Here is a 19,023-nt window from a genome sequence, read left to right as displayed (position 1 = left end):
ATATTAGCGTGCCAAAATGTCTGGGTTTTGTTCATAATTCACCAGATAAAAAAAATAAATAAACCTGATACTATGTTAAGAGCAGTAATGATTTGCATAAACAAAACTAACACGAGCAACCGTCTGTAGGCTCAAGCTAAGTTATTAGCATCATTAAAGTCCCATTGACCTGTCCTAGTCAGTGGCAGGAATCATTTTAGTGCACATTTAGCCAAGCGCATCAGCAGCAGTACTGTCCCCCAGCAGCAGAAAGGGTCATCTCAGAGACAGCAGGGCACTCATTTCTCACAACACTGTTGGCAGAGACCTTGTTACAGAAGTCATAATAACACATACAAAGTATAAATATTGGTGGACCTGCTGATTTATACCGCTCAGTACCTGGTTTGCAAAGTGCGGAACAAACACAGAGCATGACCACCAGAAACATTGCCCTTGAAAACTTTTCCATTCCCCCATCTGCGGGTCAGCTGACTGTCTTTTATTAGCACTTCATTAAAATTCATTAATTGCTTCCTTTCTCCTGGGCACGGGGAGAATCGAAACTGGAACTGTCAAAAAAAAAAAAAAAAAAAAAAAAAAAAAAGGAGCAACTGTCCTGCGCTCAACATACACAACTGTTAATGTCGAGCCACAGCCAACACGCGTCACACCCAACCATCTGTTAACACGATGACAGAGAACCAGAGGGCAAACTTAAAGAAGTAAACATTTTTATTTACTTGTTATGTACATAAAGGGTCTTTACCAGCACAGGTGTTAACCATGGGAAATATTAACACATGTAAATGGCATAAGAAAATAAAAGGCACAATCTTTTAATTTTTTTAAGTAAAAGACAAGCTTTCCTAAAATATGTGAAGAGAGCACAGTAATACTGTTAATGCCATTACAAAATAACTCAGAAGCATGAGGAAAAAGCAAAGTTCATCTCAAAGGGAAATTATCAGAGTGTATTGCTTAATTAGTAAGATTTCATTAAGCTTGACAAGGAAAACCCCAACCCGGTGCGTCTGTACACAGCAGGTGGAATTAAACGAGAAACTTTTATTTAATGAGGAATTTAATGACATCAAGCAGCATTTGGCGAGGGGGGAAAAAACAAAACAAAAATATGATCTCCCTGGCTAAGAGGTCATGCACAGAGGCAACCAGCAGGCATTTATTCGTTTTCCCTTTTTAAAATGTCACCCATGGTTACTTTCAATAACATCACTCATTAACAAAAATACTTGATTTCATAGCTTACTACCAACTCACCGAAAAGGAAAACAGGGATACAACTAAAAGATTTCTAAGTCGTTTGCTGAGCAATGATTTTCTCCTTTTCCTTTTGTTAACAGAAAGCGCTAAAAGAAGTGACAGAGAGGGGGTAGGATGGGCAGGGGTGGGATTGATCAGTTTTTACAGCACAGACCTGGGGTTCTGCACCGTTTGCACATCTGTTTAATCCTCGGCTCGACAGAATCAGCTGTGGCACGGTGTGATGAGATTCTTTCTACTACTCAGCATGAAGGAGAAGAAGAATTGGTGTGCAGACCAAAAATACTCAAGGAATAAAGCTGGTTGAAAAAAGTTAATAAAAATCCTACATTGAGAGGAGTATCATCACAATAAAAACTAAAGGGCCAGAGATGGGATTGCATGCGCTAGAAGTAAGACTTGTCTTACTTTGAAAAGGCATTGATGGGATCTCATTGGCTTGCTCAGACATTCCTCCTTCCCCGACCTACGCCACTGAGTTCTTCATCTCAGTGGAAAGGCTTCAAGTCCTCATGCCCACACTGTGTGGACACTATGTTTTTAGTATGTTTAGCCTTGTAGTCAGATGCTTGTGGAAAGTGCTCGCCAGGGCTGTTGCTATTTGGCTTTAGAAACCCTGCTCAAAGCTTGGCACTCCTAATGCATATAATCTAAAATGCGTCTTTTAGTCTTCAATGATCTCCAAGCAAGTAAAGAGGCGCCAACGTGGAGATGCAAGGTTACCCCACTATCCATGTCAACAAATCCAAACAAAAAAATAAAATTAATCATTGGACAATGATTTAGAAAATAGCAACAATTATAATGAAGTCACATGGCCGTATCATGTCTTAGTAACATAAGATAAATAAGCTATCAGCCAGTCAGGATGTAGAATGGATGGGATAATGAGATCTACCGTGCCATGTTCCAACTCAAATCCTCCACACACCCCATCTCTTTCTACTTCCTCCTAATCTGTAACACACACACACACACACACACACAAAAAAAAATCTGTCTACCTGAATAACTCATGGCCAATGTGTACAAGTGTGTGCTTGTGCAATGGTTAAGGTACAACAGTGACTTGATTGTTTGGAGAAATAACATGACTGGCTGGTTAGCTCCTCATTGCCTCAGTGCTCTCCCAAGTCCATAGGGATAATTCTTTCTTTCCCTATTTCATACAAATATTCTCACATCAACAAAACAAGCATACATCAACACTTCCGAAAGTCCCAAAGACGTCAAACATAACAAATATTAAGAGAACTTTTTTTTTCCTTTTTCTTTTTAAAAGATGTGATGTTATATGCTAACTATCCATTGTGGACACACACATACACAAAAACATACATACCCACACACACAGTCTGATGCCCAGTGATCTGGAAATGAAAAGAACACTAATGCAAAAATGCCACCCAGCCTGGAACAAAGATAAGGGAAAAGGGACCTGGGAAAGTGGGGTCAGGTTTTAGTTTGGATCTAATGTCCAAAGCTGTAAACAGTCAGAAAGCCTTGCAATGGCTGGCAACAACAACAGGAAAGGGGGAGGGGGGTTGCTATCATGGTACAGCCCCAAGCAGGCAAGCACATAACTGTGACACTGGCAGGAAAAGATGGAGACAGCCAGCAGATTCGGGTACTCGGCGATACGGGAGAGAGGCTTCAGCTGAACGCCTAGGTCAGTCACTCTCCTCTGGATTCTGGGGGTCTATGATTTTGACATGGGTGAACGGGAAGAGACCCCTCCGTCCGTTCACCTCTCCCTCCCACTGACCGCTGATGTTCATCCGCGTAACCTTGACAATGTCACCAACCTGAGAAAATGAGGAAAGAAAGCAGAGTTACAGGAGAACTGGTGTCAAAGTCTAACCTAATTACATACAAGACATTCTGCACGATGCAGTATTGGGGAGTTGTTTTGTGCCATTTAAACATTTTAGTCAGAAACTTGTAAAACAAAACTACAATCCGTGTCTTACAGTAGTCAGTCATAGGCCCAATTAAAAAAACTAAATCCTTATGACAAGTGGCTGATGTTTGTTTTAAAGCCTGTTCCAAACTATAACAATAAACACTTTGAGGTTACAGAACATCCAGTCTTATTTATTAATACACACTTTCTAAAATAAAACCCAGACTGTCAGATCTCCACTGTCACATTACACCGCAGGTTAAAAGATGACAGAAGAGCGCCGAGCTGTCGCTCAGATGGTTTGTGACACTGCGCGTGACCCCAATCTGTTAAAGCCATATGTTCTTTATCAGGATTAGGAGGGGGAAAAAGTCCATCATCAAAACCACGACTGAAAATACGATGTGAGGGCACACCAGTGTGGCTTCGATTTGAATGAAGCTTCAAATCGAAAAAAAAAAGCCTAAAAACATAACATATTGAAGGTATAACTTGATTTTATCTGCCTGTATGTCCAGTCGCAGCTTCTATATCCTGAACCTCGTGATCTAAAATAGTCACGCCACAAAATTAAAGATTCTGTGCATTCAGTGGAGGCAAATTCGAAGCCAAAAATAACCGTGGAAACACCGCTTTAGCTAGTGAAAGTTTTTGATGCCTTTTTTCAATTAACCAACTATAATGAACACTGGTGAAGTGTAGATACTTAAAATTCTGGGTGCTCTTCTTTGTCTTGAACTTCTACAGCATCATATCCATTTAGGCCGAGCTTTTTGCAGCATGCTACACAGTATATTTAAAAACCAAAGACTTAGAAAATGTGGATACATTGAAATAGATGGTGTACAAATCTGGAATTCCAAGAGCTTCCAGATTTAAAAATAAATAAATAAAAAAAATAAAGACAGACCCAACCGAGAGGAAACACTCTTGTGGGAATCACCTTTTATGACTTGAAGTTATGGAGTTGTGTAATTGTAAAAGTACAGCCGAAAAAGTCAAAGCTTTTTAAGCTGCGTCAGTTCATTCAAAAGTTATGACGCACATTAATAGTCTGTGATCGTATACTGTGTATCAATCAGAGGCTGAAAGGGGGCACACACCGACAGCTGTGAATAGCAAAGCTTTGTTGACAGGCGAATGGTGACTTCGGGAATTGCAAAATAGAAAAAGCAAGGCCGCAGATTACGCAAATGAACAAGGAAATGCATAACCAGGAGGAGGTTTTCGATTAAGGAATGCTGCCCCCCCTCAGTATTCACATTTTGAGAGACATAAGTAGCGAAGGTATCCCAGAGAACTAACCAGCAGTAATTAAAGCTGTATCCATATATGCATTCAGAGAACTTTATGGATGTCTACATTTGTAAGTCTTCACAGGACCGTAAACACACAGAACCTAGAGGGTTGAATATGCAGATTCCTTAAATGAAGCTCAGTTAAGAGAATTCAAATCAGGACTCTGCAGAGTGAACCTACTGAACCATTCAAGTGCTGCCCATCTTTAAGCAGGTACAAGGGCTATCACTATCCACACTAGAGAGAAGACTGTGCCAAGAAACAAATCTGCATTTGTTGCATGGACAATGTAATGAATGCAGCAACACTGAATCTGGAACAGTTTCATTACTTTACTCTGAGGAAGACTGGCGCCGAGTGGTGATACATGTATCTGACCATGAGCTTTCTGTTCCTAAAGCTGGAAGCACTGACGTCAAAGACTTTATGATGCAGATTTCAACAACTACCATTATTATTATTTTTTCTCTGTGGAAATCAATCCAACCATTGTAATTTAGCACTGTGCAACATCAGGTATTAACAGTACTTCCACGTTAAAGTTGGGGAATGAAACCTCCTGTGGCTTTATTGTTACTTATGTCCAGTTGAAATAAACTAATACTTGGAGTTAGGTGGAGCTTGCCAATGCAAATAGATGTGGCAATTTCTAAAACCTGCGATGACAACATGAAATGGCATAACCTAGGATGAACCGTGGGAACGTATTACCCATATCACCCTGAATACAGGTCGGTGATTACAAGGTGGGAAAAAGAATCAAAACAGTGTCACAGGAAATGGAAACAAAATAAGCAACAATGAAAATGGATGCCAATCGGATTTAAATCAATCCCTGATTAATAATAATAATCATTTTAAAAAAAATGTTAGGTCAAGTTTATTTTTATTCTCACATGTTAACATTTTTTAATGCCTTCAGGGGCCAAAGTTTGCTTTTTGCCAGACTCTGGTGGTTTATTAAAAAATAAATAAATATAAATTAAACGAGTTAATTCCGATTCCGGACAAAACATCTAAAGCTGTTCACCTGAAGGTCCATCAGACCAGCTTGGGGAATCTCTTAGAAACAGAGAAAATGTACTCTTCACTTAACTAATGACACTAGCCAGCAAGCATTATACGAGCATCTATGCCGGCACCAACAAATGCACTGTTGCATCAATAATCATCTCAGATGTACTTTTGGGAATCATGCATGTACCGAGAAGAGCCACATTTAACTTTAATATTTCATCTCTTGCTAACCATGGCTCCATCTGCTGCTTCACTGCTATACCATATGATCACAGAGAAAACGTAAGCGGCAAACACAGTCCCGCCTCAAGTTTCAGTTCTCACATGCTCACTCTTGACTGCTCATTCGGGTGCAACCCGTCTTTCTTTACAGCCGTCCCTTGGCCTCGTCTCTTCCTCTCTTCTATCTATTACAGTAAGTTACATGAACATTTATTAAATGGAAGCTGGAATCTCATTTCGGTGCTAATAAAAGATGGGCGACAACAGGCCCAGAAGGGTGCAGAGACACTGGCCAGCTGATGCATCTTGTTTATGCACTCAACCAGCATCGCAGTTTGAGTCTAAATGAGGTTAGGGACATTTTTTGAGGTGACTGCTATTAGCTGTCGATTACTTAACAACACATCAACGAAACAACCCTCCCCACAAAAAAACTGCTTAACCTTTAGCAGGATTCAGATATGCTCAATTTACACTCATTTATGTGCAAGAAAGAGTCACAGGGAGGAAGTACTTCTCTGTATCCATATCTACTGCCCTATTTTACACCTATAACTGCTGTCAAACTGATGGGAGTGAATAGAAGTGGCACTATTGTAAGATAGCTTGCATTCTCATCCTTCCCCTGGGGTGAAAAATAAAAAGATAAAAAAAAAAAAAAAAAAAACTACACTACAGCTCAATCTGCTACTGGAGCTGAGTGTTTTGGAGGCCCACTATATTTCTGAGGCACATATTGAGCATTGCATTGCATGTTTCGACAAGCCACCACAGTCAGAGCAGATTTGTATTAGCCACAGCGTACCACTGAGGTAGGCAACACTGCTGAGAAATGCTTTCATCAAAGCTGCTTCCAGGTTAGCAGATAGATGGACAGCACTGAGTGTAAGCTTCAGTCGCAGAGACAAGTGATCAAAAGCCACAATGCTGTGGTGAGTTTCTCTAGATTCCCCACCCACCCTCCCATTTACATCTGCAAACTTTTGTTTTGCATTTATTATTCATCGTTCCAAGAATCATATTAAGCTCTCTCAAACCACCCATCTCATATCTGCATGACTTTTGGTCCAATCCAAAGCCAGAAACTTGTTTTGTTTTTTTAACTATCCAAGGCTACAAAATAGATGTGGTTCATGTATTCTGACTGAACAGCAGCACCCCATAACCAAAGCATCTTTGTGCAGCCAGTGTCCAGAGCTAGTTGTGAACTTGCAGATAGTCTCCTGGTGTAATAATAACTTTTTATATTCAAACAAACAGGAAGGGCCTGATAAGAGCAAGCAGCAAGATGCTAAAACCACAGTTTGGTTATTAGTCTTTTAGTGTGAGCACACATCAAGAGGCTAGAATGTCAAAAGGACTGAGAAAAGGCGAAGCTTATCTGTAGACACTTTCTCACATTGAACCAGCAAAACTACTGCGGTAACTGAAGGCGGCACTGGTGTTTCCCCAGGTCCCTCTACTACTTAATTTTGCAATTTTAGTATAAAAAGAAGTGATAGTTTTACACAGAAGCCTCTCCAAGCTTTGGTCACACAACCTAATTTTTATAAGAGTTAACTCTTGAGATTGGCGATTGTTGTCTATGTTTAAGTAACCTGACAGCTCCTAGAGAGATGTCAGGTTGTGAAAATGTAAAAACAAAGTCTTCTATAAAACCTCTTAGCTTCTGTGACTTCTACACAAGTTTTTTCAGTGTTTTAACTTGACTGAGGTGATAAACTCTAATTTATGTAGAAATGTCTAAGCTGCACACAGACATTTTTGATTTATTTGGGCACAAATGGAAAAATAATTAAGAAATGACTGAAGATGGGATACTGCTGCTTTAGGCAAAGAAGCTTATAGCGTGTTGTACTCCAGGCCCTTACCTGGCATATTAATTTACTGCATGATGTTGCGTTACAGATCAAAGGTCCAGCTAAACAGATTTTAGAAAAGCTAATGATTTAATTACAATATCCATCCTTTATAAAAATGAGCAGTGCATTAAAACATGATGAAATCACATTGATCGCCTAGAAAAAACACAAAAAACAAAAACAAAGAAATAAAACAGGTACGATCAAATAAATACAATACCTCTAGAGCAAGAGCAGTCTTGTCGTAGGCACAGGGCACTCGTTTCTGGATGGCTTTCGCCATGACAGGGCCGTTCTGCATGGACGGTAGCGGAGCGATAACTGCTCCAGGTGCGTTGGGCATTGGAGAAGGCGTCTGGGGTTGGGCATAGGCATGAGCAAGAGCATTGGAGGGCTCAGGGATCCCATAGCTGTTGGAGTTTCGCGATCCATGAGAAGGTTGGCCAGGGTGGGGTGAAGGTCGTACCACTTTCTCTACGTAGGGCACAGGGATCATCCCAACACGTCCATCTTTATTCTTGGCGCTCCACCACTGCTCCTCCGGTCTTTCCAGGATGATAAGGATCTCCCCCTTCTTGAAGGGAAGGTCCTCAGCATCGCTGCCGGTGAAGTCGTACAGAGTCCGCACATACTCCAGATTCTCCTCTGCTCCAACCATGGGCTGGACAGGAGGACTCGGCGTACTTGAATACCTTAGCAAAAACGAAAAATAATGAGGAAATTAAGTAAATGTTAATTTGTTATCCTTAAAAGTTATCACTGTGAAGCCTAGAATACAACAAAACTGCATTATTTGTTGAATAAAATCCTTTACAAACATGATTACCTAACTCCTCAATTACCAAAATGTGGTATCAGGTTTGGCTGTAAAACCACACAAATCCTCAGTGAGGTTTATTTTTCCAGTGGTACCAACACTTAAAAGAAAAAAAAAACCCAAACAAACAAGCAAGCAAACTAGATGTGTGGTAATAGTGCTGATTTTATGACATAACCAAGTGAAACTGGGTTAGTTCTGATAAAAAAATAGTATGGTAAAGTGCTAGAGGAGGCGTGGTGGGTGACCTCCCTACCTGGGGGCTGGCTCTATCAGCGTGGTCGTGTCCAAGTAATGGATTTTGTAGAACTCCAGGAGAGCTGGGAGGTGGTCGAACTCTTGATCCCCTATTTTGAACCTCTTGCTGGGCAAAGAGTTGATGATATAGTGAGACACTTTGGAGTTTTCCGACACCGACAGTACGTAGTCGCCGGGGCAGGTCGACGAGTCTCGAACAAGAAACATGCCATGTCTCTGTCCTTGTAACCTATTCTGTGCCTCCTGTCGTGACACGGGTCCAAAATACCAGGCGGACCGATCAGAGGAATCAAATCGAGCAGTTGACATTTCTGTTCAAAAATAAGTTAATGTGGCTTACAAATTAATATTAATAATAATAGAAAGGAAAATACTACAGGATTGGCTAGGCAATAAGTTAAAAGCTGTATGCGTGGTTCCAATTGGCCAATCACAGCAAACTGTAGGATTTGGAAGACTCAGGGCAGGGCACTCGTCGCTCTGGAAGGAGTTTCCGAGTGATTTCTTCACAAAACGCCTCAGGCACCGAAAAAAATCTGTTTAAGAAAAACAAAAACAACTTGGCGTCTTTGTTTTCTTTTTTTCTCCTTTCAGATGCAGGCTGCCAGTGACTTGATCCAACTCTGGAGCATACTGTTGTCCCTGTGTTCAGCAGTCCAGGCTGCGGCCGAGCAGTTGTTAAAAGGGGGCCAAATAACAGAAGAAAAACGAGCAAACTTACAACAGGCTACCATTGACGGAGGGCCAGAGCAACAAACGATCAATGAAGCTTCCCCTTTTCGTTCCGCCTTCCGAGAAAACACCAAATCTTCTCTTCTAATAAATGTATCTCCCCCAGTCAGTGTCAGTTCTAAGAGCGGAAAATGTGGCCTCACTTTCCCCCCTTCTTCTTCCTTTTTCTTACATCTGATAATCCCTCATCTGTGCACAAAGGTCCCCGGCAGGTCACGAAACTATCAGCCGAAATCCCGCGGAGCTCACGGCGATACACACTTCATGGAAACGCGTTTTCGAATCCCCTTTCTCGAGTCGGAGCAGACTTTTGAGGCAACACAGCAGAAAAATGGCGGCTCGCAACACGTCTTCACACAAAAAAATGATTTCAGGGCAGCGGCTCGTCTCTTGCGCGTGCATCTCAGGAGCCACGACCGTTTACGGGAGCTGTCGCGTGCATCCCCGACCGCTCACGAGGGATCTCGGCTTAACGATTGCTTTATTTTATACTTTCCCTTATTTCCGCTCGTCCCCACTAGCACAGGCTACCAGAAGTACTGAGGTCGAAAAATGGCGACCGGAGGGCAGGTCCCGCTTTCTATCAGCGCGTCACTGACGGCAGGAGCGAGAGAGAGGGGAGGGGGGGAGTGAAGGAAGGAGGTGGGCGGTTGGCGAAGCCACGGACAGCCCCTAGCTCCGCGAGAGTAGGTGTCAGTCATTTCTCAGTGAAGCGTTCTGCTGATAGATTCTTCTGCTGTTCCATCGTCTCGGGAATATAGCGCAAATAGCAATGTGGAGCAGGTCGAGATACAAGTGTGTTTTTTTACTCAGTGTTCCTGCTTTGACGTAGTCATTTAATTGGATGTTTGCTTTTCAAAACTTCAAAGGGAATCAGCGTGTGACTCAAAAATACAATAACACAGCTTAGTATGGCTAAACCTCAAATAAATGCTAAACCAATCCAGCAGAGGCTAAGCAGTCAGGTCTTAAGTAGGCAACACTGATGTTAAAGGCTGCTGTAACATACTAAATGTGTATGAGAGCGAGGTGTTATTTCAGTTTAAATGCCCACACTGTCATTAGTTGATTCTTAATTGGAAATATGTGTAGGCAGTGTTTCACAGTCATAGCTGGTTCTGTTAAATCTAGGCTAATTTAACTACTACTTTTACCGTACAACACTGGAGCATATTTTTTGCGATCTATTGCAGCTTTGAAGTACTGTGGAGTAGAAAGTGCCAATATATGTGCTTTTGACAGGTAGTTATGTAGGTGTGTGAAGAGAAGCATCATGATTGAGCTTTTTTTCTAGAAATAGAAACATTACTCTATAAAATGATTCACAGATAGAATAAGCTATAATTCTGAATAAAAAAAAGTTAGATGTCTGCCGAACAACGTGTTCTTATGTTAGTACTGTGTTTAATGATTGTCTCGGATCTTTTTGTGTTCTGTGCCTTTAAGTCAGTGGTCAGCTCGTGTGTTTTTAATATACTTTTTTAGCCACATAACCGCAGCTCATAGGTACAGTATATTTGCTCAGTCAACAACTTATTCATACCACCAGTATAAAATTGTACTTATTTCCTATTTTCATTTCCTGGTGTTATTTAACTTCCCCTTCATTCATTCGATAATAAGTATTATCTGGCAAAGAACTGTGAAAAATCGATTTGGAGCTCACCCAAAATGACCCAATCCAAAACAGAATATGCTGCAGAGAGAGCGCGCATTTAAATGCAAGGGGCAGTGTCTCTGAAAAAGAAGAATGCAATATAAGAGAAAGAATGCATCTGAGAACACAAGCAGAGTGCGGCAAGCCATTCAGCCAAGCAGAACAAGTTTTGCTCAGTGATAAAAGCAGGATCTGTAAAGAAGTAGCTCTGTCCCTGTGGTGACTGAGCTTTCAGTGGCCGTGCCTCATGAGGCTACAGCTGGCACAGAACAGCTCTCATCACTGAAACACTGTCTGAATGTTAATAGATTTGCACCCACCGAGACTTAATGGCTTAAGCCTGCCAACTCCCACATTTCCACAAAGATGCAGTGCTGCAACTAATTGGAAAGAGAAACAAAAACAGACTAGTTTACTTCGAATTATCGGTGAAAAGGCTTATATTATATGCATGAACCATATTGGCTTCAACCTCATGCTTTGATGCTTTTAAAACTACGGCAACTTTTCATTTAAGTGATGGGTTTTGTGGGATTTTGCAGGGTGAGACATACAGTACCTTTATCTGACCTGCTGTCTAACCTTATATGTAGATGCACACTGAAGGTTTCTTCACAAACATCACCATCTAGTGGATGTACGCAAAATGCAATGTCTGCCATCATCCCATTATCAATAGATTCTGTTGTCTGTCTGTGTGGCAGGTTAAGGTTAAGCGATACTACAGGTCCAAATGTAATGAAACGTGACATTTTGACTACCTAACAGCAGTTCCACAGTCCTTCAAGTGCTCTTTTGAAGTACCAGCTGCTACAAAAACCCACCATACTAAAATGGATAACTTCAGGTCAGCACACATGCAGAAAAGCCTAGAAAAGCTGGTTCTTCAACCCAAAAACCCATCTGTAACTGGTTTTGCAATAGCTTATAAAACGTTTGACCTCTGTTAAACTCACATCAACACAGTAACCTTCAATGGCTGCTTCTTTTAGCTCAGTCTCGATGCCCTGCAGTCTGAAGATTAAATGCACAGATGACACAACCACCCTTGACCTAATCGGTGGTTGATGAGTTGCTGCACAAGGAACTAGTGAACAAAACCTGTGATCTTGTTCTTTGCGCAGGTGAAACAAAAAGAAAAGTAATTATGGCTCGAGAGGCCCCCCCTCCACCCAGCTCATTTTTCGGCTGCAGAAGACGCAACCTAAGACACTGCAGAGAGCATCGCCACAGTTTCATTTCAGGGAGTCAGATTGTGTGTAAGCCATTAGTCTGCAAATAAATGCCCCTTCCCCCCAATTCATTCACACCACTAACACTTAAGACTTCATAAGAAACTTACACATTTTACAAACCATCTTCTGCTTGTAACTAACTATGTATCCTGTGAGAAAGTTACAGGAATTCCAGTGTAGTGATGCAAACTGCAGTTAATTATAATTTAAATCAAGTTTTGAAGAGGATGATTACATGATGCAGGATTAGACCTGTGGCGGAAAGGTCAGTTTCTCTGAGACTGTAAATCTTGCTTAAAAAAAGCTTTTTATTTTATTTTAATTTCGAACAAATTATAGATACTAAAGCTCCTGAGCACAGTTGCAACCTTGCTCTCATGTGCCAGAACACAAACACAGAGTTTACCTTGACAAATCCTGCCCAGGGTCACACATACAGACATACAGGAACAAGATCCTCTTAAGTTTTTACCATATATTATAAAATCTCTGTATCCTCTATCCATGCAGTCTCTGGAAGTGTGGCGAACCCCCTCCCAGCCTTCACTTCTGAAATACTTAGCCTCTCCTATATTTTATTTTAACATCCTATCACGTTCCTGATCGTTGTCACCGGCATTCAATTCAAAGTTGAGCATGCTTTGATGTGAAGACTGACAACAGACAAGCAGTACACTGGTAATTATGGCACAAGATGCTGCTGTTAAAGTGTCAGTGCATTTTTAGACCAGTGTAAGGGTTTATATAGATGAGCGACTCACTGTTACAGCCTCCATGGCATGAGTCACCTTTCACCTCTCAGCCTGGTTTCCTAGAATATCCAGTCAGGTTTCTGTAAAGGTGTAAAGGGAAACCTGTTTACATGCTACTAAATGGACAGATAGATAGATATCCATAGATATCTTTAAATACTTCTAGATTTCTACAGGTACACCAGGTTCACAATAAAGGCTTCAGATAAAGAATTTTCACCCACTTCATTACTTCCTCATGTTTCAGTTTGTTGTTGCTTTGGTTCACATGTTTTTAAACAAGCCACTTCCTCATAGCATTTCTAAAACTTTAAGAAACCACACTTTTCTCTTGTTTCTTACAATATCACATAGCATTACCTGTGACAACTGCATGCTCATAGTCTTACCTTAACTTTCTAAACTTTTTTGTTCTCACTAATTATTTTTTCATTCAGTTAGTGAAGAGTTAATACAAGACCACGGCCTAATTTAGCAGAACTGACAACGTTGCTGTAGCCAGGCCTGTTGGGTGGCCAATTCTCCTTTTGGTTATTTTAACTTCCTTGTTTTCAGTGCAGCGTTCATATGACAAGCAGGTTCAATAAAAAGGCACACCACGGCTTGTTTATTTTATTCTGTTTCAACTTTATGCAGTGTTTATACTATAAATACACGTCCAATATAGATGTTATGCATGAATCAGCAACTAAAGGAGCCTGTGAGGGTTCTTCTAGAGAGAAGGAATAAAGGGATCGCAGCCTGTGAAGCAGAAAATGACTCATAAACCATGTAAAGAGGACCGCAGTTGGGCTTAATTAAACACAAGTAATGCTCCACATAAACAAAGAAATCAAAGCTTTAAATACATTTCTTAATATATCTAATTATCGCCGTAAACTGCGCACTTTGGCAAATCTTCAGCGATCAAAACCTAAGTGACATTTCACTTCTCTTAAACTGACAAATCCAGTGTTTGCAGTGGTGTATGACCTTAGAAACCAGTGCTAACATAACAATAGGACATTTATTTAAGGCAGGATCACCTGTTGCCTATTTTGTGTCATTATATCTCAAATACGACACTCAGCATGCAAATAACTCTCCACACGACTAGTCCACTAAAAGGAACAATATCCCGAAGAGTCAGGCGGAAAGGGAAAAATTTAAAAGAACAGCACTGTCTTGTGCAGAGAACATTTATACCCTTTCGTCCTTATGCTTAAACTCAAAGTGTAAATGATTAAATACTAATGCTTGGCCAGTAAAAATCATTAAACTGCTCCTTAGCACACTGAATGACAAAAAAAGTGGCTTTATGAAAAACAAAGTGTGCTTTTATGCTTGCTTTTTTGTGAAGTGACAACAAGCCACAAATGTCCTGAAACTCAATGGTTGAAAAAAAAAATATTCCCAGTGAAAAGCTGAAATCAGTCCTTCTGCTATGTAGAAAAACTAAAAAAAATCCAGGCCTTATAGAGCATTATTTGTGTTATCTGTCCATATTACACATCATTATGAGCAATAATTGTCAATAAACGTGACGTGTCTGTATAGGGTTTTTTTTTCCCGAACAGCAGACATTTTGACATGCCATGACAGGAAGCACACAGGTGTGTTAATGATGGTTGCATTCCACTTAAGGGAGGCGCTTCCGTACGGCATGCTGCTTCACACTGGCAAGGCTTACTGGAAGAGGTAATCCAACTGGGCCATCATTGACTAAGTGTTGTGCAATTCCTGCTGCGACCACTCTATCCTGCTCAACTTTATGACATCATAAAACATCATCAATCAGAAATGCTTTATTTCATTATATACCACGGAAATATGCTCTGGTATTTGTGTTCCTGTCACTGAACAGCCCTTCTCAAACGGTCTCTCTGCACAGCACGGGACCTCTTCTGTCTATCTGCAATGTTGTAGCCAAGGCTCTGTTTGAGGGCAGGGAAGACAACCCCAGACTGAGATGTTCCACACCTGGGAAAGGATATGTGGATTTAACTCGGGGTGACTAACATGCTTGGCTTTTTTTTTTCTTTTTGACTCAGAAACCTCGATCTCTCTTGCAAAAGGCAGCTCTGGGCTATTATGCAACCAAGTTTTGTGAAAATTAGCACAACAGGGCTTTGAGGAATCTGTTTTGTGCACTGTGACAGAATACAAAATCAGACAAAATTACATACTGTTTTTCTGGGAATGACTGAAGGCCAAGTTTTGGTAATTTGTTTTCTTCTAAAGACCCGCTGAAACACACAAAGAAAAATAGAAACTGTTATCATAATTTTGCTGCTTTGAAGGCTTTTGTATGTCGCTGATGATGAAAATGATAATGCCACTTCACCGAGTTCCATCTGAAAGGTAGGCCTTAGCCATGATGTAGTTTTCTGGGGTGATTTTCTTGTTTGAAACGATGTCTCTGAGCAGTGCTTTCACACGCACGATCTAGATGACACAGGGTTGTACTTTAAGTAACTATTTTAAAAGCCACAACAAACTGAGCTACTAAAACACTGAATAGCTAAGCATTGCCCTTCAGGCACTTACCTCCTGAGACTGTAAGCTGTTAGCATTATATAGCTGTCGGATGATGACCTCACACTCCTGTAGTGTGGGGGCCCGTGGGGGCTGGGAGGAACTGCTGTGAATTCGGAGAGGCTGCAGTGAAGTGATGAGGCGCCCATTGGCCTCCGTGCCATGGTCCTGCCTGGCTGAATCCAGAATTTCAGTGCTTGCTCCAATGCTACTGCAAGTCAATGAGATAATGTCATTGAGGGCGATGTATAACATGTATAAGGCAGTTTAGGTTGAGAATACCTGGTTGTTAACTCCCCCCACCCCCACCCCCCTCACAGACAGGGGACTAGGTTCAATTCACTGGCCCACTTTGCTTCCAGCAGGATAATTCATGATGTCTCAAAGCTCAGATCATTTGAAACTGCTTTCTTGAACCTGACAGTGGATTCCTGTACTCAAATGGCCTCCACAGTCACCAGATCAAAAGCCAATTGAGCACTATTGGGATGTGGTGGAACAGAGATTCACATCATGGATGCTTTTATGTCCATATAGACCAAAAATCTCTGAGAAATGTTTTCAGCATCTTGTTGAATCTATACCACTGAGAATCGAAGCAATTTTGAAGGGAAAAGGGGATCCAACCTGGTACTAACAGGTCAAGAAGTTTATAGACATGTAAAAAGGCACATATTCCAGAAATCAAAGGGCTCAGACTGCAGACCAGACCAACAAATAACTAATTACATACTGGCTTTTGCTTCTTTACATGCTTCACGTTCATATCCTCATGCTGTTTTATAGTGTTAATTTAACATGCACCATAATACTTGTGTACCTACATCACTACCTAATATGAGACAGCTGACATCTTGTTTTTCTGTAAAGTGATTAAAACACAGAGCTTGAATTAGTGTTCTCCTGCTTTTGATGGTTGCCTTACAGTAGGCTGTTATCTGAGCTTATCTGAGTATCTGCTTAGTAAGTTATTAATGAATGGCTGTTGTGCCATCATATCCATATTACTGCATCTGAATCTAATTTATCCATCAGTTCTTGTGTGCATAGCTTTGAAAAAAAAAGGGGGGGGGAAGCTAAGATCATTTATGAAATATAACCACACTTTGTAAATACTGAGCTAGATAAGTAGCTGAAAAAGGCCCACCACTCACCTGAGAGCCTGGTCCTGCAAGAGTCTCGTGTCCTGCAGTGGCTCCTCCACGTACAGTCCAGTATGGGCTTGACTGCCCTGAGTGGGTGGTCTACAGTTTTGTCGACTGTGTGCAACTCGTAGAAGAAGAAGGATCAGACATTAAGTTTAGGTGGCACATTGAAATTCACCTAAATGAAAACCTAATAAGTCATTACATGTGCTTAAACATGTTACCTTTTCTACTTGACTTAGGAGGCTCCATTATCAGCTTATACTTCAACTCTGCAACATCCATAACAACATAACTTTAATGTACTGTACACTGCAGGTGGGCTTAAACAACCAGTAAGCAACCCATGTGTCAAAACAGGCCTTGCTGCAGCAAGGATGCAATGACAGATGACCAGGGAGTCTCCTGGTGGGTGGTGACATGTTGTTATATGGAACAGCATGCGGCTCGCTCTGCAAAGTGACACCGGATATCTGCCCACCTCCCACTGAGAAATCATTAAAACTAAACCCTGGAGTTGCCATGCGTCCACCATACCTAGCCTGACCTTGTCTTGCCGGCACCTTATCAGGAGACAGGAGTCACAGACGTCACCTCTGTGAATTCTTTAGATAATTATTTGACTTTTTGAGCCATGAAATAGGGTGGTTTCTTGAAAGCCACAACCCTTCAAAATTCCCCACTGGGAATAATTGAGTGCTCTATCTGTCTAACCATCCACTATTAAAAAATCTCAGAAAGGCCAAATTAGAGCATTAATTAAAGGCATGTGAAAACTTACTTTTGCGTACTTCATTCATTCCACAAAGCATTCTGCTTTTACTCTTTTAAAAAGACCTATGGCAGGACTGCTGTCACTGACTTGTATGCTTTTACAAATAATTAACTTACACATACAAGAGTTATGAATGCACTGTTTCTTCACCTTTATTCTCCCGTCTGAGGTTCTCTATCTCTGCGTGGAGCTTCTTCAGTGTTTCCTTGTGCTGTTCTTGTAGGAACTGGACGTTTCTTTGCAGTGAAGCAACCCGGAGGTCCGTGCTGCCGCTCTGACAGGACGTCTCTGCCGCTGCTCTGCCCGCTGGCTTGATAACAGGTAGCGGGAGCCGCTGTTCAGGGTTAGCCGGTAAGCGTCGTAGCGAGCAAGGCTTCTCTAGCCGCCCTACTCTGGTCCAGTGTGGCAAATGGCGCACCGGTGGCAGGTTATGACTTGACATCGCTCTCGGCTTTAGTACTGCAGGCCTTCTTTGACTGAAATAGCTCGCTGTTTCACCCTTCCCATTGTTTTCCAGTGAAGACAAGTTAGTTATAGGTACTCCTACTTATAACTATTTTCACGCTCATTTGGCACGCGCTCGTTCATACACAACGTTGCCGTGACAACCAAGATTCCTTTTTTTTTCTTTTTCAGCCCTGACGTCAATCTTTCAGGCCAGCTGCGCATCCTTTCTTTTATCTTATTTCCTCTTCTAATATGTATTTTAACTAGTTTCAATTTGTTTTTGCTCAAAATAAATGTAGAAGTCCTACATAATATTCAAGACTGTTTTTAAAACTGTATTTATTATCTTTAACTTAAAAAATGGTGTTTTGCTATTATGTATCCCCCAATGATTTGTTTTCGGTTTTCTTGTACTTTAAATGTATTTAGGCAGCTTATGATAATATCGGTCCTTGCTATAAATAAAGTTGTTGTTTTTTTTAAAAAAAATAGAAGCTCCGTCTCCTTGGCTACAACGCTTGGCCAAGGCAGCTCTTACGTCCAACCGGAAGTTTAAAAACATTTAAAATTCGCTGTTTAGTTGTCTTTACTTAAAAATCTACCTAAAAGATTAGACTGATATTTTTGTGATTAGCATGTGTACTTGCCGATTTTCTTTGCCTTACCATTTTATATTGTATATTTACATATGTCAAAACTCACTGTATTGTTTGCTATTTTTATTTATAAATATAACTGAGTTGCATTGAAACTTTGTTCAACTATTAATAAACAAATGGTAATTTTTTTGAAGGTGGTTGTCACCTTCTCATAACCACCCCCAGTTTTTGAAAGCCTGATTGAGTTCAAGATAAAATTATTTATTTTATAATTGAACCACCTGTAGACAGTTTGCAAGTTTTAAGCGTGTGTATGATTCTGAGCTAAAGATGAAAAATCACATGTATTTAGTTCCCAGGAGAAGGAGGAGTGATAGGTATCCGGGGCATCATCAACCCCAAATTCATGATGTGTAGAGCATCATGTTTTAGGCGACTATTAAACTAGATATTACTAACTTTGGGTTAGGTCTGTTTAGAAGAACCTACCCATGTTTTTCTTCCTGCTAAATGTCCTTAAAGGTGG

The 19,023-nt window shown here is 40.9% G+C and overlaps 2 protein-coding genes across 3 annotated transcripts; both read right to left on the bottom strand.

Annotated features, from left to right (window-relative positions):
- Nucleotides 1-696: 696 nt before the first annotated feature.
- Nucleotides 697-9,963, bottom strand: crkl (CRK like proto-oncogene, adaptor protein). Its single transcript, XM_084935044.1, has 3 exons — nt 8,640-9,963; nt 7,787-8,258; nt 697-3,068 (listed from the first exon to the last, which is right to left on the bottom strand). The coding sequence occupies exons 1-3, from the start codon at nt 8,948-8,950 to the stop codon at nt 2,934-2,936; spliced, it is 918 nt and encodes a 305-aa protein (XP_084791170.1). The 5' UTR covers nt 8,951-9,963; the 3' UTR covers nt 697-2,933.
- A 3,676-nt stretch (nt 9,964-13,639) lies between these two features.
- ccdc74a (coiled-coil domain containing 74A) lies at nt 13,640-18,020 on the bottom strand. Of its 2 annotated transcripts, none has more exons than XM_084932587.1 (7): nt 17,602-18,020; nt 16,901-16,948; nt 16,686-16,800; nt 15,544-15,742; nt 15,341-15,441; nt 15,183-15,242; nt 13,640-14,976 (listed from the first exon to the last, which is right to left on the bottom strand). In XM_084932587.1, the coding sequence occupies exons 1-7, from the start codon at nt 17,891-17,893 to the stop codon at nt 14,850-14,852; spliced, it is 942 nt and encodes a 313-aa protein (XP_084788713.1). In that variant the 5' UTR covers nt 17,894-18,020; the 3' UTR covers nt 13,640-14,849. The 2 variants fall into 2 exon arrangements, with proteins under 2 accessions (XP_084788713.1, XP_084788714.1); XM_084932588.1 differs by having other exon boundaries at nt 15,544-15,739.
- Between the last annotated feature and the right edge of the window lie 1,003 nt (nt 18,021-19,023).

The sequence above is a fragment of the Perissodus microlepis genome, chromosome 7, assembly GCF_051167445.1.
Source record: "Perissodus microlepis isolate ML-2025 ecotype Zambia chromosome 7, ASM5116744v1, whole genome shotgun sequence".
Classification (NCBI taxonomy): Eukaryota; Metazoa; Chordata; class Actinopteri; order Cichliformes; family Cichlidae; genus Perissodus; species Perissodus microlepis.
The sequence above is the reverse complement of the archived record's forward strand: the minus strand, read 5'-3'. Positions and strand labels throughout refer to the sequence as shown.

What these genes read in the sequence shown, in the direction of transcription:
- crkl (XM_084935044.1), bottom strand. Translation starts at nt 8,950, where the DNA reads ATGTCAACTGCTCGATTTGATTCCTCTGATCGGTCCGCCTGGTATTTT. An exon ending in CTGATAGAGCCAGCCCCCAG is followed by an intron (nt 8,259 to 8,639) that starts GTAGGGAGGTCA and finishes GTTTTTGCTAAG; the next exon opens with GTATTCAAGTACGCCGAGTC. An exon ending in AGACTGCTCTTGCTCTAGAG is followed by an intron (nt 3,069 to 7,786) that starts GTATTGTATTTA and finishes TCATTTTCTCAG; the next exon opens with GTTGGTGACATTGTCAAGGT.
- ccdc74a (XM_084932587.1), bottom strand. Translation starts at nt 17,893, where the DNA reads ATGTCAAGTCATAACCTGCCACCGGTGCGCCATTTGCCACACTGGACC. An exon ending in TCCTAAGTCAAGTAGAAAAG is followed by an intron (nt 16,801 to 16,900) that starts GTAACATGTTTA and finishes TTCTTCTACGAG; the next exon opens with TTGCACACAGTCGACAAAAC. An exon ending in TACCTTTCAGATGGAACTCG is followed by an intron (nt 15,243 to 15,340) that starts GTGAAGTGGCAT and finishes TGTGTGTTTCAG; the next exon opens with CGGGTCTTTAGAAGAAAACA.